At 39.5% G+C, this 23724-nt stretch overlaps 2 protein-coding genes across 6 annotated transcripts in view; one reads left to right on the forward strand and one right to left on the reverse strand.

The window, feature by feature from the left end:
- The window catches only part of JARID2 (jumonji and AT-rich interaction domain containing 2), a 211329-nt gene extending 205018 nt beyond the window's left edge, over positions 1–6311 (forward strand). For all 4 annotated transcript variants that reach the window (XM_053967043.1, XM_053967034.1, XM_053967053.1 and 1 more), the window contains exons 16-18: positions 1862–2045; positions 3534–3641; positions 4364–6311. In XM_053967043.1, coding sequence (XP_053823018.1) covers positions 1862–2045; positions 3534–3641; positions 4364–4540 — 469 coding nt within the window. In that variant the 3' untranslated portion in view covers positions 4541–6311. The remainder of the gene's footprint in view (positions 1–1861; positions 2046–3533; positions 3642–4363) is intronic.
- A 40-nt stretch (positions 6312–6351) lies between these two features.
- The window catches only part of DTNBP1 (dystrobrevin binding protein 1), a 63392-nt gene continuing 46019 nt past the window's right edge, over positions 6352–23724 (reverse strand). For both annotated transcript variants that reach the window (XM_053967083.1, XM_053967075.1), the window contains exons 8-10: positions 12191–12346; positions 10224–10367; positions 6352–7883 (exon numbers count right to left, since the gene is read on the reverse strand). In XM_053967083.1, coding sequence (XP_053823058.1) covers positions 7636–7883; positions 10224–10367; positions 12191–12346 — 548 coding nt within the window. In that variant the 3' untranslated portion in view covers positions 6352–7635. The remainder of the gene's footprint in view (positions 7884–10223; positions 10368–12190; positions 12347–23724) is intronic.

Raw genomic sequence — 23724 nt, forward strand, 5'->3', positions numbered from 1 at the left:
GGTTAGGATGCCTTAACTCTAAGAATTCCCTATTTTAGACACCTTAAAAAATTGAAACTGCAGTTTGCACTGGGTTTTTATTTTGTTAATTCTTGCTGCTGAGAGTTGAGATTTCCTGATGCATTATGTGAACTATGTGGTGCCAAATGGTTAAACACCTTCCTTAAGTTTTTCAGCCTCTTGGCATCAGTAGTCATTGTCAATACATGTCTCTAGTGGGTTTTGCACCAGGAACCCTTGTCTTCAGTATCAAGACTATTATACTACAGGTGCAAAAGGTCCTTTGTATACAGAAAGTTGTCTTGGTTTTAAATAGTGAGTAAGAGAGCAGTTGTGCATGCATGGTAATGCATCTGGCGTTAGAACTCCAGCGTTTTAAAGAGTAAAAGCTTCACACTCCTTTCTCTTTCCAGTATTAAGGATACATGTTCAGGGTTTCTCTTAAGATAGGTGAGAAAATATAATGTTGCCTGGCTTCCTGTGTAATGATCTTCTCTTTTGTTCCCTACCATGTAGTTGCTACCTATCTTTCAAGTTTGTGACAACTGATACTCGAGATGTCAAGAAAGTTTTGATGAATGGAGTCTACAAACTGTATTTAACTAACTAGCATGTTCATTTGGAAAATTTCCAGTGACATATTGAAGGGGAAAACAGCCCATGTGTTGTTTAGTGTTCAGAAAGAAATGCAAAGAGGTGTGCTGACTGCTTTACCTGCAGGTGGCTCCCCTGTGGGAATAACCACTTTCAAGTGCCTTTTTTTTCCCCTTGAAGAGGAAGTCTGCAAGTACAAAAGGCGAAACACATGTTGGTGCTTGCTCTTAGACCATCACATCGACCTTTATCAGAGTGGTTCTCAAACTTGTTCTTATGCATAGGTTGGAATTCACAGGAGGATATGGATCCTTCCTGTGGCTGGTTATAGGAAACAAAAGCCCAGACAACAAAATCTGAAAAAAAAAGGCAAAAAAAAAAAGCCATCTGAAGTGGAACACTGTACCATATTTTTTTCCTTTGTTTTGTTTTGCTTGTTTGTTGCGTCTCTTGCTGCCTCTTCTCCTGATATGCCTTGGTTGCTCAGTTTGCCCGTGCCATTTGCTTAGCTTGGCTCTCCACTCATCTTCAGCTGTGTCTGGTGGTGCACTTTTTTATCCTCCCCTTCCATCTGCTCAGCTCACTCCACACTTGCTGTCTTCCACTCAGCTCCAACCCAACCTGCTCTCCTAAAGCTGTAGAGTTCAGCACAGGAGGTATTGTCCGCCTTAGAGATGCCATGGGTGAAGGGCGGCCGGAGGGCTTGGTGGTTGTCCTTTATTGACATCTCCTTCTTTTTTCCTGGGTGTACAGCAAGATCTTCGTCTTTTGGCATAGTCACTTGCCCTGCTCCCCCTTTCCTGCCTGAAGCACCTTATGGCAGCAGGTCCTTGGTTCATCTCTGCCTCCTGATGAAGGGGCTGTTACTCCTGACAACCACAGCTCCTCTTCCTCAAGGTGGCTTTTGGCAACTTCAGGAATGACAGTCATGTTAACCACAGCTCCTGACTCTCCACATGGCTCGAGCAACCATCGATCTCCAGGAAGTCCTCGGCAGTCCCCACTTCTCTGTGGAGCAGTTTGAGAACCATTGGCTTGATACAGTGGTCGCTGTTAAAATCCAGAGATAGCTTTTGCAATTAGGCAACGTTTCCCGGGCGCTGGCTGTGTCTGCCATGCTTAGGGAATGGCACCAACCTCCAACAAAACTCAGGGCTGTGCTGTGTGGAGCTCAGGTTTCAGTGATGAGCGGGGTAAAGGGGTGACTGTATGTGGCTCTGTGGTGGCTGGAGGCAGTGCCAGTGTCTGATTGTGCCCCCGTTCACAGGGACACGGAGCTGAGGCAGCGGCGGCAGCTGTACGAGGCCGGTCTCCACTCCTCGGCGCGCTATGGCAGCCACGACAGCAGCAGCACCAGCATGGATGGCAAGAAAAAGCCTCGAAAGTGGTTGCAGTTAGAAACATCAGAAAGGAGGTGTCAGATTTGTCAGCACCTGTGCTACCTTTCCATGGTGGGTACAATCCTTTGCCACTCTTGGGGTCCTGTGCCCCTCCTCTAGCATTCCAGGGATCTATAAGCATTTAAGAGACAGCAGATGGCCACGGTGCCATGTCCTGCACTCCATGCACGACACAGAAGTGTTGATGTGGCATTTACTGCCCTAGCCAGTGGTGACAGAAGACAACAGTGTCAGCTGGCTTCCCACCCTTCCAGAAGGGATGAACCAGTGCCCTCAGACACCTAAGAGATGTTTGCACTGCACTAGGAAGGCTGACAAAGACACCTGCAGGTTGCCAGCAGCAGTAAGTTGTGACAGAGTAGGTCTCAGGATGAGCTACCAGCTCAGACTCATGTCATGAGCCTCAGGCATGCAGCCACAGCCTGTGCTGAGACAATGTCCCTGCAAGCCAAGTTGCAGGGGAGATGTATCCCATCCATCAGGCTGTTTGCCAGCCTGTCCAAAAACAGCCCATACACTTCTTCTCTGTTAAGAGGGAAATGCCTACTGGCTTTTGAAGGTGTGCTGACCACTGCAGTGACACTTCCAGGCTTAGAGCTTTCTGCAAAACACCTACAAACACAGCAATGTCATTAAAAAATACCAGAAGCCCCTCCCACAAGCTTATGTACCATTTTAATCCCAAGAACAGGTATTCAGATAAACATAATGCAGTGCATGTGAGTCCATATTTAGTCCTTTCGATCTGGGAGTTCTTTTTCTCTGTCATCTTTTGGGGATTTTTTTGGTTATAGATGTTAGATTTTTAATGGAAATGAAATGTAACTGCATATAATCAGATGTAGCTGCTTCCCTCCCTAGGATAAAATATGCTGAGTTTATACATGTCTTTCGACCACTTTTTAAGTAGCAGTAGTTTGAAGTAACTTTAAAATGAGTAAATTTGAAAAAAACCCAAAATACCAACCAGAACCTCTTCATTCTGGTCCATTTGCTCTGGAGTAAGTTTAATCATGGGAAGGATTTTTCCATATCACTCTTTAACAGTAGTTGTGGATAAAAATACCCAACTTGGTTGTTAAATTCCAAGCTGAGTGTGCAGGCCTGGCAGGCAGCCAACTGAGCAAATGTCACCTCTGCTGAACAAGACAGTAGTTGAGGAATCCTATGGCTAAGCTGATTACATCCTTGTTCAAGGCAGCATTTTAAGTAATGGGAAACTATTCCTTTCAGGAGATCTTTAGGACTGCATGGGAGATGCCAATAAATGCATTATCTGTTTGGATTTAGCCCTCATTACTATTGGTGGAGGATTTTTTTTTAAATTATACATTTATTTGCCAACATTAGCATTCTAAAAGAGTTTTTTTCTTTCTAGCTATTGTACATCCTGAATGATTTCACAATGTGCTTCACACCTTGTACTAAAATCCAAGTATAGTAATTCGGGCCATAATTGAGTACTGTGTGGAGAACACAGCTACAGTTTGGAGCTTAACTGCACTTCTTCCCCCCACCCTACTCTGCTCTTTCATGTAGGTTGTACAGGAAAATGAAAATGTTGTCTTCTGCTTGGAGTGTGCCCTGCGGCACGTGGAGAAGCAAAAGTCGTGCCGGGGGCTGAAGATGATGTACCGCTACGATGAGGTGAGCGTGACACCACCCCATGACCGGGGTACAAGGACACTTTACTCTGCCTTTGTCCTACTGAGGCCTCAGGAGAGTGGTCTTAGGTTTGGGGGTTTTTCTTGGTTTTGTTTTTGATGTGGGAAGAAGGTGCTTTATTATGATTTAAGTAAAAAAAAAAAACAAACAACAAAAAAAACAAAGGGAACATGATGACACAGATGAAACCTGAAGCACAAATTCCATGAATATGTGCCACAGAACATAAGAAGCCACTTAATGCTTTGGGATGGAACATGAGGCTTTGCTTTCTCTGGTTATGTTATGGTAACTTCTGCACTTTGGAATACCTTCCCTCTGTTGGTAAGTTGAAGTTCAGTGGACTTATTCCAGTCCAGCATGAGCATCCTTTGGGCAGACTTGCAGGGCATGTGCACATGAGAGGTGCAGTAATGACTCCAAGCAAATGTGATGATGAATAATCCCCGAACTCAAGATGGGGACTTAGGACTGTGCCTGGGTTCTGGGCTGACTTTGTTTTTAGCTGACTTGGCCCCAAAGGTACAGAGCAGACCAGTGGGAGAAATTACATGTCAGCTCTTGGAGAGCAGCACTGGGTAAAAGCAGCCTTTTAAGGTGGGGCTTCCTGGCATTTCTGAGCACTCTGTTGCACTCCTGTTTAAGTGACTTTGGAGGAAGAGCAGATAGTAATTTGTGTTTTGTTTTTCCCACTTCCTCAACAGGAACAAATAATCAGTCTTGTCAATCAGATCTGTGGAAAAGTATCTGGTAAAAATGGCAGCATTGAGAACTGTATCAGCAAGCCTACACCAAAAAGAGGACCTCGTAAGAGAGCAACAGTGGACGTGCCATCATCTAGGCTTTCATCCTCCAGTTCATCCAAAAGTGCTTCAAGTTAATCCTGAAGATGCCAACACTCTCATTTTGTCAATTTATATATATTTTTTGTAATTATTATACCATAGTTTGGAGTACTTGCTGTAGAATACAAGCTGTCTTTGCACTAGCTCTAAAGAAGATTTTCTTCTGGTTTTAGAGAACTAATTTTGTTTTAGCATTAAACTGTTGAAATTTTTTTTTTGTACTTAGACTAGATAGATACAGCAGTCTGATTTTTTTAAACTGCAGTATGTTCACTGTTTTAAAACCGGCAAGGGGCTGATAAAATATTAATTTGTATTGTCCCTATGGCTGAAAAAATAAAAAGCCTTTTTGGTAACTGTAAAAAAAAGGCTTTTAACCCATTTTTTGAATAGGTTAAAGTTTGATGTGTTTTATAATTTGTTCTCCGGTCATGTGAGCAGATTTTTCTAGAGAGAAAAGGGATAGGAGACAAAAACTTGAAAGAAATTGCTTTACTTTGGCTGTCTTTTATTCTGTCACAGCAAGATGAGTTTTGTAATTTTTTAAATTGGAGAATACACACTTTCTTTGGGAGGTTATGGCAGCTGAAGATGGACTTTGTTTCCTAACTGTAGGCAAAAGGAGGAGATTTGGAGTATGTTCTCTTTTACCAGCACATCACTATGCATCTGTTTTGAGGGGGAAAAATAAAAATAAAAAAAATTAAAAAAAATTTAAAAATTTAAAAAAAAACTTTAAAAAAAGGAGGAAAAAAGACTGCCTGCCTTGAGGAGTTATGTGAGGGAAAACTGTGCCTGATTTCATTAGGAAATCCATTCTGTTATTTTTTGGTGCTGTTGGCTACTTTATCAAAAACCCTTCAATAGCATCCTTAAAAAAAAAAGGAGATAAAAAAGAAAAAAAGTGATTGAAGCCATAAGTGCTTCTTTTGTCATAGACGTGCAATCTTTCTAACATTCCATTTCCATTCCACTGCTGTTTTTCACACCTTTACACAGTCAAGCATTAATTTTGTTTTGAATTTGTTTCATTATATGATCACATTTAGAGCCACTAGCAAGTCTGCATATTTCTTTTGAATGTGAAAACGCATTTGCTTTCATCTTGTCTATTTTTTTCTCTTCATGTTGTAACAAAAAGAAATCACACCTTTTGTACATATGCCTGTAAATTTTTTTAAATACTTGAGCCTTTTCTTGGGGTGGGGGGAGGGATGGCAGAGAGACAAGATGAAGAAAAGCCTTACGTTTCACTTTCTTCATCGGTTGGATTGGATGCTTACAGGGTTTTTCTTGTAACATTTATAAGTGCTGCTTACATCACTGAACAACAACAAAAAATAATAATGGAGTAGCTGTTGCCCTTTTCTGGTTGTGTGTACAGTATGTGTGGAATAAAAAAGGGAAAATGTTTTCACAAACTGTTTTGTTTCGTAATTGAATTCAACAATACCGTAGCTACCCATATTGCACTGAGCTTGCCAGTGGTGACTGTCAGGAAAGTCCTATAATACAATTTGTTGATTGTTGTTGCAGAAGACTGAACTGTTTTGGAATATTTAACAATAACATAAACAGAGTCAAGTGTTTTCAAATGTGGTTGTCTGGTTTTTATGGCCTTGCTGTGTACTTTTCCCTCTTGACAGTAAACTTCTGACTATGGCTTACAGTTTGACATTTAATTTATTAGCGCTGCTCTGCTCTCTTTCCTTGTTAGGAAAGACTTCATGTTGTTTATTGCCAGTTTTTTGTTTACTTTCCAGGTTTGTACTACGAGGTTTAATAAAAAAAACAAAACTTTTTTGGACATTTTGTCTGTCTTCTGGAAAGCAAGAGAGTAAAGGAAGGAAATTTAAAAGATACATTTATTTCAACAACTGCCTTGTTGAATAGTAAATCTCTAATTGTAGGTAGGGAGCTTCCAGCCTTCATTTCCCAGACAGGGATCAGGAAACACTTAGCTAACAGGAGAATACTTAAGGAAACTGGCCACTGCCCATCTGGCAAGCAGCAAGGAGACAGCCCCCTTCCTAGCCATTGGCTTTGTCAGGGCAGGTCTTTGGAAGGGATCTACATCACAGCTCATCCTTTTACTTACACTGTTTCTGATTACATTCCTTCCCTCCGTGCAGGAAGAGCAGGAGCCAGGAGCCTTCTCAAAGGAGAGCACATCCCTGAAAATAGAGCATGAGACTTGACAAGCAACAGGCATTAGACATGGTCAGACCTCAAATTCAGAGAGAAAAACAACTGCATAAAAAATGGGAATGAGATGATGCCTATAGGTTGTGAGGTTTCTAAAATACACGCACTTAATTAATAATTAACTCAGGTTTATCACCCTAGTGTAGTCAAACAGATGTTACCATGGAAAAGCACATTACATTGCTGCTCCTAATAACCGTTTTTTTCCCTGAGTTAGGCTCCTCTGTTCACTTGTTATGGATAAAATACCTGGGTAATCAAGTAAAAGACATGGTTGGGATAGAAATTCTTTATTTTATCTTGAAAGAGGAGTAAGTACACAATGCTAAGATACCTGCTCCACAAGGAGTGCAACATTTCCATATGCATCTCTCCTCTTTCTCGGGTTCTTATTTTTTCCTTAACACCTATAACTAAGTTGGTCCTGAATAAGAAGTGTGAGAACAGTAGACACTGCTGCATTAGTAGACAAAGGCAGGAGGCAGACAGTAGGTAGTAAAGAGTAGAAAATAACTTTTCATTTTGGTTTGGATCCTAAATCTTCAGTTGCAGCAGCTGAAAACATGCAAGGAACAATTTGGGTTCAGTATTACACATCAACTCTTAAATACTTCCAATCAGCCATTTAAAGGTTAGTGGTCAAAGTAACTTCTATCTTTCCCCTTAAATTCTCTTATACATAGTATATACAACAGTTTTACTGCTCCCCTGAGCCCCAAGACTACTGATAAAGTGTATGTGCTTTAGGCATAATTTTTTTCTTTAAAAACCATCCTCCACATGACTGGCAATTTTGTAAAAAGGCAGTATTACTAAGTAAAAAGATCGGGCTGTTATGCTTGGTTAGCAAATTGTTACACAGGCAAGCTCTTCATTCACGTGTTCATTCATTCAGAAGTCATTCTTAAAGGATATGGTTTTAAGATTCAAATAGTTTGAGAGTCACTTTCATCACTGACGTCTGAAGCAGCCTTTCTCTCAGCTACAGCAGCAAGGGCAGTGTCCACTTGAACCTCCTCTTCATCCGACTGAACAACGGGGGACTCTCCTTCGCTCGCGTCCTGGCTGGCGGAGTCGGTGCAGGTCGAGGACAGGGAACAGAGTTTCTGCCGTAACTCCGACTGGCTCGGCACCTGGAGACTGATCTCATTCACGTAGGTGTTGGAGTCGGGCCCTGAGAGTTGGGAAAACAACAGCAACAGCAGTCAAGCTCTGGCTCAGCAAGGGAATTGAGAAGTCAATGCATTAACATCAGCTCAGCGCTGGTTAAGGAGTCACTTTCAGGCTGTTTTCCTTCTTGCACAAGATACCAAGAGGAAAACCTCCCAATAAACACAGTGTAACACAACTACACAAACTGGAAATACAAAACCAAACAAATAACTAGGAATCAGGCAATAATAATTATCACCAATTTTGACTAAAAATGAAGATGCAAAAGCAAACCAAATTTAATTCAGCATGAAAGCAATCCTTTGGTAGAGCTGTGCCACAGCTCAAATGCACAGGATGAGGATTTTGAGACTCTGCTTCATCCATAGACTGTGCAAAAAGATTTGTAAGCAAGTTGAGTGTAACAGTGTTTGCTTGCAGTTTGAGAGCTCAGGTTTCACAATTAGATCCTCTTCCCTGGGCAGTTCCTGAGAGCAAAGTTAAAATAAGGAAACATCTAAACATTTTCTATGTGATCTGCCGAAGAAAGCCCTTTTTTCCTTCTCTTCTATATATGGACAAGTGTTCTCCATAGTCAGAGCAGCCAGCTTCAGCTGATGAGTAACTTTAGTGAGAAAATTCTCTTAAAAATTTTATTAAAAAGTTTTTCAGAAGGGTCAGATGGATATGAGCTACACCTTACCTCTGCTCAGACTGTTTGCAGAGCAGTTCAAACCACACTGTCTATGCCTGCTCCTCAAGTACCTGAGTTACATTTTAACATGCATTAGATCAATTTAGACAACACACAAAAGGAGGAGTTTTCAGGAGTGACAGAGCTAACTCCGTTTTGCAGTTTAACTTCTGCCATGAAATGTTGAGAAGCCAATGTCCATGAGCTGGCAATGTTTATAGCAAGGCAAATTTGAAAACATTTCAATGTCTTGAGCTGATTCTCATTTTTACCAGTTATTTTAATAACTTACCTATATTTTGTGGTGTTCAGCCCAATTGTCAAACAAACCTTGCCCTGACAACCTAGTTCTCCACTGACAGCAAAATAAAGAGTTACCTTTAAGCCAATCTCATTTTTCTGAGAATGAAGACTATTGTATATTTGGTTTGATACTGGGGTGCCAAGTTCTTAAAACAAGCACAAAAATCCCTTAATCAGAGGGAAATAAAATGTCTGGAACCACAAAAGCAAGATTCATGAGATTTACACTGCAGTAAGGTTACAGTGCTGGAACATTATTACAGCACAGGTACATTATATTGCAGTGTATGTCCACATTTAGACACTGTATATATATGCTGTAATATTTTGATTACAGCATAAAATAATGTATTTTTTTCAAAAGCTAATGCATTTATCTACTTAGTTTAAAAACTAGTTTCTGCCCTTCCTTAGATAATCCAGGTGAGACTGTTTGCTGTTAAGACACGAAGCTTGATCCAACATCTGCCAAACAGCCAGCAAAGGGAAAACAGTCCTAGATTCTGCAATTACTGGCAAGCTCAAATGATAATGAGCTTTAATAATGCATGAAGTGGATGCCTATCCAAAACCACCCATCTCACTTCAGTTTTTGCAATGAAACAAAAACCTAAACCTTTAGTAGTCAAGTGTGCCTTGACCATTTATGTTCACAGCAGCTGTTAATCAACTTTACATAGGGAGTACTGTAAGTACTTCCATAAAAATATTTCAATCTGTATTTTTGGAAGAAATCAAAAGGACCTTTAAAGGAGCTTCATCATCTCCCACAAGAAAAATAATTTTGGCTCTTTTGAGGAAAAGCATTTTAGCACTTAAGTTTTTAACTAGGAATGCACTTCCATGGTAGGTAAAAAATCTGGTATTGAGACACTAATTCTCAGTGTATATGTAAACTGCTGGGTTGAACCTTGTCTCTCAGTATCTCTCACTGAAGATATTGCATTACACAACTGGTCCAACTCTGACAAGCAACATTCTGGACAAGCTCCAAGCAATCAGTATTGATAATAAAAGCCTAGTACTGCAAGCTTTCTGTTGATGTTTGTCAAAATGTCCTCTATTAACTCTATATTGGGAAAAAATACCCCTCAAGCCAGTATGTAACACACCACCTACCCAGATTGTGATGAATACAACAGGGAGCTGCAGTAAGACAAATGAGATTGTCTGGAAATATCACATAGTTTTGCAGCAACTCCCTTGTACAGCAACTAAATGTTAATGTTTCGGGAAGCACTAATGAAGAACAGTCAATCTGCATCAAGTGTGATGTTTTATGAGATAACATCACCCATTACAAGTGAGAGCAGTTCTGGTGGTTTATCACTGTCTCTAAGCAGGCTGTCACTACAAGTATCATACCCAGCATGGGAGAGAGCACGTTATTGTCTTCGCTTCCTGAGTTTAAGAAGACATCGAGTGCTTCCTGGTCAGACATGTCCATTAGGTCCATCTGCTCCAGCATGTCCACGTTCACCTCCATGGAAGACATACTTCCAATTGGTTCTGCAGGAGAAACAGCACAATGAGCAAACTGACAATCAGCTACACGAGGTTATTGCCTAGCAAGGCTCCAGAGGCTGCTCTAATCATCTGCAGCAGCAATAATTAAACTTAGGAATGGAAGGAGCCCACCCACAGGAGCTGCTCAGCAGCAACCTCAGCCCAAATCCAAGAGCACTCTGTGCAATCTTTGTTGTGAAAGTAACATCCATTACTGCTTTTGTAAACCAAAACATTTTTAGCAGCAGTATTTATAGCAATAACCTTCTCAGAAATAAGCTGAGATGGGACTCAGGCGCAAGGATTGAAACTTGCCATTTTGGAACACTCCTTTTCAATTTTCTCAACCACAAGTCTTTTTAGAGAAAAACAAACACATTTAAGCACACAGTCACTAAATGTCAATATACAAGAGACACAGAAATTCAGAAACCAGGATTAATGTTAACAGAAAGTAGCTGTTCTTCTCTCAGTTAATCTAAAATTACAGCAGTCAGTAAAACCCAGGCTCATGCCCAGTATCTTCTCTCAGCATGGGTATTTCACATTACTAATTACTCGAGCATATTACTTATTACTGTCAATACAGTACTGACAATTTACTAGGGAAGTAATTACTTGGATAAGCATCTTCTTCCTTGAACAGCAAAACAGGCAAACAGGAAACAAGTAAGTTCAGAGCCACTCAGATTTAAGTCCAGCTGCTGCATAATATCAAATTATTACAATGAACAATTTACTTGTTTATCTAAATGTAAAAATTACATTATTGAAAGCGTTCATAGCTGAACTGAGATGAAATTCTGTAATTTGATTGGGGGAATTTTTTTTCAAATATGCTATAGATCCAAATCTTTCATTTAAACAGTTTCTTTGATACACTTGGGCTCCACATTATCCTAAAAAGCTGAAGTTCCAAATGTTAGGCAGCTTAACACTCTAACAGAGCTGTGTGTCCAGTACCAGCCCATGACAATGTCGACTTTTAGTCTATAAAACAACATATTACAGAAAGCAGGGGACTCAAACACAGTTCCTCCCCTGACCATGCATTTAGATTTACATATCCCACCTCTCCTTAGCCACCCATGCAGAGCATCTTGCAGATGAGTATTTATAGCTCTAATGCAGAGAAATGGAAACCTTGGATTGTATTCTTGGAGCAAGGACAGAATATCTACATTTTTTCCTGCCACATGAATGCTTAATTTCCCACTGGCTTCCTTACCAGTCCAACAATCCCTGCATTTTGGCCTAACAGATGGAAACCTCCCACACAGAATTCCCTGTAATCTCTGGCATTCTTGTGCTTTAACCAGTCCAGAGATGCCAAACTGTGCCATTTCATAATAAGGAGAGCACTTAATGTGTCCTCCTGTGTCCTAATCAACACCCAGTAGGAATAGCTGCCACCTGGGAACTGCTCAGAAATGCTCCTGAACTTTTCTCTGCACTTCACAAAATTTTCTGAGGCATCTCCCTGGCAAATGACAATCCCAGGCTTTGGAACTCCAGTGGACAAAGCAGCTGCCTCCATCCATATTTTTAGAGAGATGCACTCTTCTGCTGCAGAGAAAAATGCTGTTCCAGATGTAGTTCAGTGCTCTGCATTTCCTCAGACAAGGAGCAGAGCCTGACTAATCTTCTAAGGTATCCAATATCCCTGGGACACAAAGTTTGTTTGAAAGGCTTATCTGAAGTTCCAGTTCTACTGGCGAAGAATTTGGACATTTTTGCTGTGCTTCCTCTGTAAGCACTTCTAGCTCTGCCTGCTCAACAATGCTCTCCAAGCTTGTAGTTTGTGCAAAAGGTATTTTACAACTTGCCTCTCCTCTCTGCTATCTGCAAGTAGCCTGTGGAAAGGTATTGCTCCATGTCCTGCTGGAAGGCTTCTTCAAAGAACTTCTGGCGCTCCTTTAGCTTCATCTGCTGGGTGTGCTCCATGTCCAAAACCTTCTGTGCATGTTCAGCATCGAGTTCAGCTGAGCATAAAACAAATAGACAAATCAAATATTGCAAGTGTATCCCCCCCTCTCAGAATTTAAAACCTACAGAACCAGTTCAATAAATTCTGACAGACTGTTACTGCAATAAAAAGAGATCTCTGTGCTTTGCAACTGTATTTTAAACCAGGATGGGAATACCATATCAGGCAGCATAACCTTCACATTAAAGTAATGTTGGAACCATTTATCTTGAGGCAAGATGCAAATTTCCTGAGCTGTATAAACAGGAACACCTGACAGCACTGTCCATCAGCAACTGGGATTTCAGAATTCTGCCAAAAACACCTGAGGTAATGATGCTTCTGCAGTCATATGCACCTAATGCACACAAAAGCAACACTTTTCATTTGAATATTGCTGCATATTTCCACCACAATGCAGGTGGCAAGATACATATATGTACTTATATGTACACACATATAAATACACATACATAACATATGTGTGTGTGCATGTGTGCCTGAGATTCTGGCTTTGCCAGCCTCCAGACAGAATGGAAAAATTCCTTGAAGAATCCTACATGTATGTGCAGCAAAGGAAATATTAGACAGAATTAGGAAATGTTAGACAGAATATCATTAGAGGAACTCCTTCCCCTCTGTTTTGCTCTGCACTGGACAGAGGGGAAAAGAATTGTGCTGTTTATTGCAGAACTACATCTTCTACAATAAAAATATGTAGTTGCTATTGAAGCACTGACTGCAGCCAGACTGTTAGAACATGCTTCAGAACAATTGCTTTTTAGTAGGAATACATAACCCAGAACCCTTTTCCCAGAGTTCTCTGTTCACTTTTCTGGTGTCATGAGTGCTCTGCTTACAACAAAAAAGGAATTTTCCAGCTGAGCTATTGATGGAAGGGACAGGGGTTGTGAGAAGAGCTGCCGGTCTGTTCCGTCCTGCCCATTAGGGAAAGCTCCAGCAAATACCACTGGGTGAAAAATGTCCAAGCTTTCACATGCCAGACAGACACAGCTGGAATATGGCATCCATATGGATAAATGCTGAGGGAGTGTAAGGTTTTCTAGGACAAGCATTGTGTCAGTCTTCCAGGAAAAATGTTATGTTAATGATATTCTATGACACGGACATTCATTAAAAGCATTCACTATTATGGAGATTATTGCCCAAATGCAGAACATGTTTTATTAAACTAGGCAAAACATCAGAGAGCAGTTAATTCACTCGGTTGCCTGCATCAAGGTCACAGATCATACACAGAAGCAACTGAACTGTGGCTGATGCCAAAAGAAGCCAGGAAATTGGACTGACACACCAGATATTCACTAAAACATCAGTAAATAAGCAGAAATCTCTTTCTTAAAGGAGATTTCAAAAGTAAAACATCAGTGTATAAAAGGAATGCATCTTCCCTGAAGGCAACATGTCTTTATTATCAATTACACTGTGGTGTATGATGACTCCATGTCCCCTGGAGCAACTCCTTTACTGCAGTCCTGGATGATGAGCAATTATTAATAACATTGTCTATGATGCAGAAATGCTATTCAATTGTAATAATAAAAGCCAACGGCACTCACTGACAATAAGAATTTTCTGTCTCTCTCATAATATATTCTGACAGTTTTGCACTCTAGATTAGTAATTTGGGTTATTTTTAACCCCAAAACAGAGATGGCATCCAAGTGACATGAGACTGATACAATCTCTTTCTTGACATTGAGCTCTTTATTTTTAACTTTTGCCTAAAATGTCCTGTAAATTGTTGAAATTGTCACTGGCCAGAGATGAATGCCAACAGCTCCCTGCTGTGCTGGCATGTTCCACAGCAAACTAACTACGTGAGCTGAAGAGCTGTCACAGACTTGTTCTCCAAAGTCGGATAGAGAGTTAACATCTAGAACCTTGCTGCATGATTTCACGCCCTGCCAGGTGTAGTAAGAGGTGCTTGGCTAAGCAAAACCAAACTGCTGCATTTGGGTTTTCTGTTTGTTGTCAGAAATGCTAAGGATGGGAGGTGAAGCCAACCATCAAACATGAAACCAAAGAAAACAGGTGTATTGTTTCTTTCACAGAGCTACTCAGAATTACATTTTCCCCAAGCCAAGTGTAGTTTATAAAACACTGAATAGACACAGAACCAAAGGAGTTCCAAGAAAGACAAGAGTATCATCCATATGCCACCACACACTGCTCATACAAATTCCTCCCAGGACGCAAACTGTGACTTGGCACACTTAAAATACTATTGTATTTTTCCTTTCACCCTAAAACTGTACTTTTCAATTAGCAATGGCACCTATTTCTCTATCACACTGTGCACAGAAAAGAAAAAAGACTACACAGAAAATGTTAATGCACAATTAGACACAGACATACAGGAGTTGCCACAATAACCCAAATAAAAGATGACTAATTCCCCACCAGCTATGACTTTTAAGAGAGCAGACACTAAAAGTAGGCAATTTTTTTTCTAAAAAAGTGAACACTTGAGTGGCCTTCTGCACCACACCCAGGAACAGCCCCACGGCTCATCCTGCTCGCTTCAGGATACAACCCACAGCCTGACACCCCTGCCCCATATCTTCAGTGTTTGAACCAGACACCAGAAGAATCCAAACTCCAAAGGAACAAATGACAATAGCTTGTAACCATATACCTCAAGTGTAGAGGACACCATTTCCTGGTATTACTCCTATGCCTGGCTGACACTTCCTACAAATAAAAATTCTGCCGCAGTACCTGAAGTTTCTATGCAACCAATAAAGTGACCACTTAATGCTTTAATCTAAAACATTTTCCAGCTATGCACAACAGATTTCCCAAATATATTGGAAGACTGACTAAAAAAAATAATAAAAAAAAAAAATCAGCAACAGAAAACACTGGCTGTTTACATGGCTAGCACATCCCTTAGTCCCAACATGAGAGATGTCAAGTTGTCCAAATGGATGGCTTTTTGGTGCTTTCATACACAACCAATTTAATTCCCTTCAATTAATTTATTATGTAACTTTACATCTCATGTGATGCAGAACCCATAAATGCATCTGGTCTATAGAGAGAAAGACACAGAGAACACAAAAAAATGCCCCTTTCTCCTCCCTCTACAGTTCATTTGCTTTTTGTAGACTCATCCAACCAGACCATAAAATGCATACACATATTCTTTGTGGGTTTTTTTTTTTTTTGCTTTTGCTACAGATATCAAACCTTCAAGCAGTCCTTCACTCAACTCACTGCTGGTTTTTGATGTTCCTCCTGTGCTGGGAGAGCTTGAAACTGGACACGGCATGAAGACACGCTGGGTAGAGGATAATCCCTTCCCTTGAACTCCTGGCCATGTTCCCGTTCACACGGCCCAGGGTGCTGTGGCCTTCCCTGCTGCCAGATGTGCTGCAGGCTGGCACCCGACTCGCTGCCCATGGGACCCCCAGGGCTTTTCCACAGAGTCAGGGTCATCTGCCAAGCTCCAAGTGCCAGAGCCCTCCATCTCCTTCATAGAGCTCTGGCTTCTGGTCCCATCCCGCAGGTAGGGAATGACCCACAAAGCACCACCCTCCCACCCAGCCGGTCATTTGTCCACCCTGCTGCACATCCATCCAGACTGTAACATCATCACTTGGCTGTGGGAGCACTGTGTGAGATTGTCAAAACCTATCAGTGGGCTGGCTACTCACTGAACAACCAAAATCCTTCAAAAATCAGAACAGTAAAATCATACAAGGAGACAATGGAAGGCAGACAGCCAAGCAGCTTTCTGAATGCATTATGACTTAGCAACTTATACTGCAAACTGCCTCGTTACAAACCTTTTCAACTAAAAATATCAAAGGAAGACAAGACACCAGGGAGTGCTTCAAAGGATGCAGTTTCTCTCAAAAATGTTTAAATTATTCTTGACAGAGTTTAGAATACATGTTGATCCTATAAGGGAGAATGTGCAGAGCACTCTTGCACTATAGTTTGCTGACAGGTGGGGAGAGTGTGTTGGCAAAACTCGGGGGGAAAAAAAAGTAGAATAAGTGATCTAGGAGCACACAGTCTTTCTTCCACAGGAGAGTGAAAGAGAAACAAGTGAAAACAAATCCTAGGTGTTTTTAAACTCTTACTTAACAGTCTCTTTACAAAATAATTTGTTTTTACTAAAGATATATTAAAATAATTACAATAAAAAATTAAGTTCTGATTCACTAGAATGTGAAGTCAGTATTTCACTCAATGACAGAAAGATCATCTGTGTTTGAAAAAAAGCCCACTGTTCCAAATGAGATTTACTGTCTGCCAACTCTCAAAAGCCTGCACCTGCATGAAGAAATGTTTTACTAAAAGTAAGATTATAAAAAAAAATCAGTCATTAAAAATGACTGTACGTACTTCTTGATAATACCTAAGTAGGGTTTTTATAGATCGCATCAGAATATGAAAACTACAAGTAGCCTACAAACAAAAAAAAAAAGCTTACTTGAAATCCTTGGAATATAAAGGATAAGCTTAAATAAATATCAGGACAAACAACAGGAAATAGGTGCCTGTGTGCAGCAGGATTCCAGTTACTAATGCAGCACCTGGAGGAAGAGGCAGCTTCCAACCAGTGTGACAGGAAACAGCTTGGGAAAAGGTTTCCACAGAAATCCAAACTTTATCTGGCTACCAGGAAATCATCATAGTTAAGAGACACTAAAAATACTCTCCACTAAAGAGCAAATGCACAAATTCAGTCCTAAAAATGTAAATACATCTAGGATTAAAAAAAAAATCTCACATTTGTGATTAAAAAATACACCAGGCTGAGGGACTGCTCTGCAAGGTGGCCCACAGAATCATAATGGAGTCTCATTTTAGAACTAGATTTGCTGCGGTTCAGAAATTTTTGCCTAGTTCATTTGTCACTAAAAACATCCCAAAACTTGAGTGCATTTGCCTATTTCTCAATTTAAAAAAAAAATTAGGAGCAGACAAATTTTTATGCCTGCAAATGTGGTAAGCAAGAACAAATTTAGAATAGTTTTAACTAGAGTCAAAATCACCACAGATATACTGTTCTATGGCAGATTAAGGGTGGGGTTTTTCCACACTTGCTTCATGTCATGCAAAGCATGGAAATGCTACAGCAAAAGCTTTGGAGGGGGATTCTCTCCTTCAGGCACATGCCTGACTCCTCCTGGGTTAACAAATCTGCAATCTACCATCTCCCACTTCTCTGGTACAATGTCCTTTATGGTCATTGGTGTTCAATGACAACATGCGTCTTTCTAGAAGACAGAATTTAGCAACGTGAGATGCTTCAGTGGGATGTGAGTACCACACGCCTTCCTCAGCTTACACAAGGACAGGCTCTGTCAGCAAGAGGGTCTTCTACCTCCCTGATTTATCCTTTAGTCATACCTACCCAAGTGAAAGAGAATAAAAAGTGACTTGCAAGGGAAGGAAGTAAGGATAACATTAAGCTGAACCTTAGAGCAGAAAGTAACAAAAAAAAAAAAAAAACATCTGAGTTCATACCCTTGTTTCCTGCCTCCCTATAAACCCACCATCTAAAGTATGTAAGAACAATAATTCAGTTAGTGAGCTGCAAAGTATGTATTTCCACTATAAATAATGACATATGACAGTGTCGTAGGTACCTGCAGTACATTAAGTTTATTTGTGAAGATGATCTGGCTTTAAAATTTAGCCACACACTGTTGAAAAATCCCACAGATTACAGAAATGACAGAAATTTTACCTGAAAACAGCTCAAATGATTCAGCACAATTCTACTGTCATGAAATGCAGTATTTAATGCATATGCTCTCCAATTACTGCTTTTTCAGCCTTACCTCAAAAATACTAATTTTCAAATGGAAAAATTAATCGATAGCAAATCTAAACCCAAAGTACTTAAAATAAAAACCACAGCACTGCAGCATTCTATTCATGTTTCCAAAGGTCCATGAAACTGTCCCAAATAAGATTAATAACATCCCATCGTCCGAATACAAATTGATCTATCGAACAATTTAATGACTACTTTCCATTCCAAAAAGATAACCATTCTTGCTTTGGAATTAGAAGGCTTTCAAAGACAGGCAAGTAGCTTCTGCTGCTACAAGAATAGTGCCAATCTTAACCTTTGCACAGCTGTGAGCTATTTGCCTTCTAGATCAAATTATGTGCATGTGCAGACACGTAAATTAATGATGAGATACTGTTCTGCTGTCACAACACATTGTGCACAGGTTGAAAACATGGATTCCACAACATGGCAAATCAGTTGGCAGGTATCAGCCTTAAGAATAACACCCAGCTCCAAACTCCTGCTGCAGTGGAACTACTCTTTACCTAAACTCTACCCATTTCAGACACCCAGCACAACACCATTGCGTGCTGAAGTAAATCTTGCCTCAAAAAGTGAAGGCAAAACAATGTTTGCCTTCTTTCCCAATAACTAAAACAAAATAAGGGTTTCACTCCAAAAACTGTTTTCAGAACAACCAGCTTTCTGACTGAGCATGCAAATTCTACCTCTCTCTTTGATAGATCCTGTTGAACAGTCCTAGAGGTCTTCAGAGCCAAAAGGAATGAGCTGCAGATTTATAGTCTCAATACAGTTCAGTCTAACCTCACTTTACATTGGCAGTGAAATATTTTAGACCTGAGGAGGGATTTTGGTTTTTTTGAAGATATATTTTAATACATGTCTTAGGTTAACATGACCAATAACTGCTAAATCAGAACAAGGAACAAAAATTAAAAAGAATGTGATTGTTTTGTATACTACCTTATACAAAACAATCACATAACTACTTGAAAGAGAATTTGATTTTTTCACATGCTTGATAAAGCATTCTATATTTATTATGTAGACTATATTTGGTAACAGATCACAGAAACATATAACAGAATCACAGAATTAATTCTACATAAAATGATTGAGCTGGAAGGGACCTCAGACATCATCTAATTCCAACACTCTGCCATGACCTTCCACTAGACCAGGTTACTCAGAGCTCCATCCAACCTGGCTTTGAACACTTCCAAGGAACAGGCATTTGCAACTTTTCTGGGCAATCTGTTCCAGCATCTCACCACCCTTGCAGTAAAGAATTTTTCCCTAATATCAAATCTAAACCTACTCTCTTTTAGCTTGGATCCATTGCTCCTTGTCCTGTCACTACAGGCTCTTGTAAAAAGTCACTCCTCATCTTTCTTGACTCATCTTTCCAACAGGCTCCCTCCAGGTTCTGGAAGGCCACAATTAGGTCACCCCAAAAGCTTTCTCTTTTCTCAGCTGCACAATCCCAATTCTGTCTTTTCTATTAGAGGAGGTGCTCCATCACTCTAATCCTGGTGGCCACCTCTGGACTTGCAATTTTTCTTTCTTTCTATTTTAAGCTAATTCACAGGTGAGAAACTGTACAAATTAAATCAAATATTCACATAGTCAAAACTGCAGGATCACCAGTGAAGTAACACTCCCACAGGTAGAAGAATCCTTATTTGTTTTTGCCAAAATTTCATAGTAATATTTCATAGTAATATTTTAAAAATACCATAAGCCAATCATTTTATCAGTAGCACACACAACATGCTTGAAATATTTATTTTTTCTTGATAACTCAGTCTATTTCTTATTAAATTTCTGTCAAAACAATTTTTCCAATGCAAGCAAAAAATTTGCTATTCATTCATGCAATTAATGCTGAGCTTATTTCTTAGAAATAGAACCATTAGATTATACAAATCTAGTCCAGTTCAACACTGTTTGATTAACATCCCAAATGAATCACACTACAGATTTTCTTTATAAATCCTAGTGATGAGCAAACACTTTTGTTTGATATCATTAGTGAAACAATACCTGAAATAGCATTCCCTCTAACAAATCTACATCCAGAAGCATCCAAACACAAGGAGCCTTATTTGCTAACAGACAGCTATTAGAGATGTGTTATTAGCTGAGGAATTTTAAATTACATGCAGTCTTCCATATTCATTACACATGGAATATGAGTTATGACAGATCAGATTATTTAAAAAAATCTGTATTTGTTCTCCAATGCAAAGCAAAGATGCTATAATTCTTTTTTAAAAAGGAACATGTACCAGTGTTATTTGCTAATAAAGCAAATTTGCAATATTAGCAAAGGCATGTCTTTTCCATATTTTTTATAACACTGTAAGACAGATCTCTTCAAGCTACATTATAATAGTCTCTTATAAAAGTGTTTCTCAATCAATGGGTTGCTTTTAAATTCAGCCAATTGGACAGTAACAATTATATAGGCACAATAAAAGGAAGACAACCAAAACAAAAATTGTACTACATTTCAAACAGAACAATCTGGCTGCGCATAAAGCTATATTTTCAGAATATACTATATTTTCACAGTTAAAATTCCTCATTTTCTGCTATGGAAAGGCATTATATAGCAAAAAACAATGCATCTGACATTAAGTGCAGAAATATACACAGTGTGTTTTTTCCACTGAACATTTTTATCTTTAAAATTAAAATGTGAAAAACAGTTTAGTTAGCACATAGGGTATGATTTAGAGGTAAGGCAATATTCAGTGTGTCAGTTCTAAGGAAAGGACATTGAGTTTTAAATTTTTAGTGAAACCTTTTAAGCTTCCTCCTATGCATCTAGTTTTCATATACTCACAGCCAATTCCACTTGCTTCTTCATTTTTACAGACTATTAAATGGTCTATAGCTGAGAAATAACAGACCATAACAAAAAAAAAGCAGCCCTGACAGAACTTCCAACTTGCAAAATATTAGCTGTCATTAAATAGACCAATTAAAAGAAAAAAATTCTTTTGATAAACTTGAAAAATATTTGAGATAAATTCTTTGAAGGAGAAAAGTCTTGAAAGATGATCTGCTCCCACTGGCTTGCTGACTTATTTCTGTGCCATCTTCCAAAGTGTTCAAACTTGCAACACTAAAGGTCACCTTTATCTACAGCACCAAAGCCCTTCCATAAATTACTGCCAATTCAGAACAGTTTCTGCAACTCTGACATGTCTGTTTGCTTTCTAAAGGATTTAAGGGCAAACCATACAACATGGGCATATGGGAAGAAAACCAAAACCCTTCCTTCTTCACAGTTTGTAAATTACAACAGGGAAGTGCATGGCTGCGTTCATTTTCTTCTTTTGTTCAACCCTGAGGAATGATCATGGTCTCCCAGGATTTCATGTGGTAGCCAACATTTGCTACTAATAAGAAGGGAAGCTATCAGGTCTCAACATATCAGTAGTTTTCAGATTTTTCTTCTGACATGCAAGTTTTACCATGACTTGTCTTTAAAGACAACCAGACAAAACTAGTGCATCAATGCTGGCAAAGTGAAGGCAGACCACCACTCAACCAAATAAACCTGATTTTTGGTACTAGTTCAAACTGGCAATGCCACACTTAGGAAGCACTGGTGTCTGGGAACAAAAACAATTCTTCTAGATCCAACAGTTATGAAAAAGAAACCCTTCCAGAAATGTGTGTTTGACTGTTTTTATGGAGGATCAGACATCATGTGTCCTCCTGAAGCTGGCACAGAAGTGACATCATGTGTAAAACCAACAGCCACCACATTGTCAGGTCCACCTAAAGCCACAACTGCAACCATGTTCACTCAAAACTATTTTTGCTGTTTAGTCATTAATTCATCAATGGCAGCACTAGGCATGAATCAACAGTGTAATTTTAAACTTGTGCTTATTCTGGTTTAGCTTGCAGTAACAGATAAATTGATTATAAAATTTGCTATTCAAATCAAACTGATTTATAGAAGCATGTCATTAATATTTCAAGTACTGGAGTAGGCTGGTTTAAAGGTAGTACAAAAACTAGCAGGTCTTTTCTCACGTGTGCCTTATCTAAGATCTTAACATAATTATTAGATTATTTTAAATAAATAATTTAATGCATAGAAATAAACAGACTAATGTAAATTATCAGAGTAATTTATTAGGATTAAATACATCTAGACAAGTTCCACTGGTTAACATAACTAACCAGGTCACCTGTACCCTCAAAGGAAGAGCACAATTAATAGCTAAGACTTTTGTCTTATCTGATGTTCAGATTTACACCTGCTTTTCATTGGGAGGAATTGTTACCACTAAAACAGGACAAAAATTCCTAGGTCTCTCAGTTGCTTGACCTGACACCTCAATGAATATATGCAACAAAAAGAGAGACATCCATGAAGCAAGGGAGAGGGTGGAGCAGGTGGGTGATGTTACTGATGCTTCAGTGGAGCATTAAACACGAGAAATATGAAAGAAGATACAAAGGAAGAGAAATGATGATGGGGCAGAGGGAGAGGAGAAGGGCAACTGACAAATTGTTCAAAAGAGATAAAAAATGAGATATGATCCTTCATCCTGGATTTCTCCAGCCTGGTAGTGATTAAACAAGTTGTGGGGAGAAAAAACAATACTAACGGGGAGGAAGAAATTTAAAAGAGGCAGAGAAGGCTTTGTCTTATCGAAACCAAACACCACAAACAAAAAGCCAGTACAATAAAACTGACCCTACTGAAGCTTCTCTGACAAAATCCCAAGAGGCTGCAGGAACAATTGGGTTTGAGTGAGGAAGCACATCCTGCTTTGTGACCATCAGTGACTAAACCCTATGCCTACAGTGAAAACGACCTGACAGATGACACCTAGGATACAGTCTCTTATTTGAGCAAACAAAGAAAATCCACCTAAAGGATGCACAGACATCAAAGTGACAGTGAGGAGTGAATAAAAAGCAGAAATTCAGGAAGCTGATAAAAGCACTTACAAGGGGGAAGGGAAAAAAGAAGGGGGCTGACTGAAGAGGGAAGTCAGTGTAATTAGGACAGTGAAACCTGTAAAATACACTTCCTATGAGATGATTCTTTTCAATATACACAGCTGTATGAAATCTCCCTCTCAGCTTTTCCTCCCCTCACCTGCTTTTCTTCCAGCACAGAGATACCACACATCTCCTGCCACACTTTGGGACAGCAAGCACTGACTTGTGCCTGTGCTGCAATACAGAATAAAATGAGGAATTCATTTCCCCGACATCTGTGTCAATCAACTTCTGCCATTTGTAAGCACTTTAAGAACATTCACCTTCAGGCCAGCTAAAAATACAGAACACTTAATTTATAATATTTTCCTTAACTCCTGAATATGTATAAGGCCTTGCTAACCTAATTTTTGATTTTGTTCTTCAGAGTAATTTAGCACTAATTAGTCACAAGAACCTTAAACCTCACAAAATGCCTGCACACTTTCTCCACAGGGCAAACATGCAGCTGATCTCTGAAAAAGTTAGATTTCTTAACTCTCACTCTCTTTCTCTAAACAGCACCTCTCTACTAGGTATCATTCTCCATAGCACAAAAATCACACATTAAATCTCTCCAA

Source organism: Vidua chalybeata, chromosome 1 (assembly GCF_026979565.1).
Source record: "Vidua chalybeata isolate OUT-0048 chromosome 1, bVidCha1 merged haplotype, whole genome shotgun sequence".
NCBI classification, from domain to species: Eukaryota; Metazoa; Chordata; class Aves; order Passeriformes; family Viduidae; genus Vidua; species Vidua chalybeata.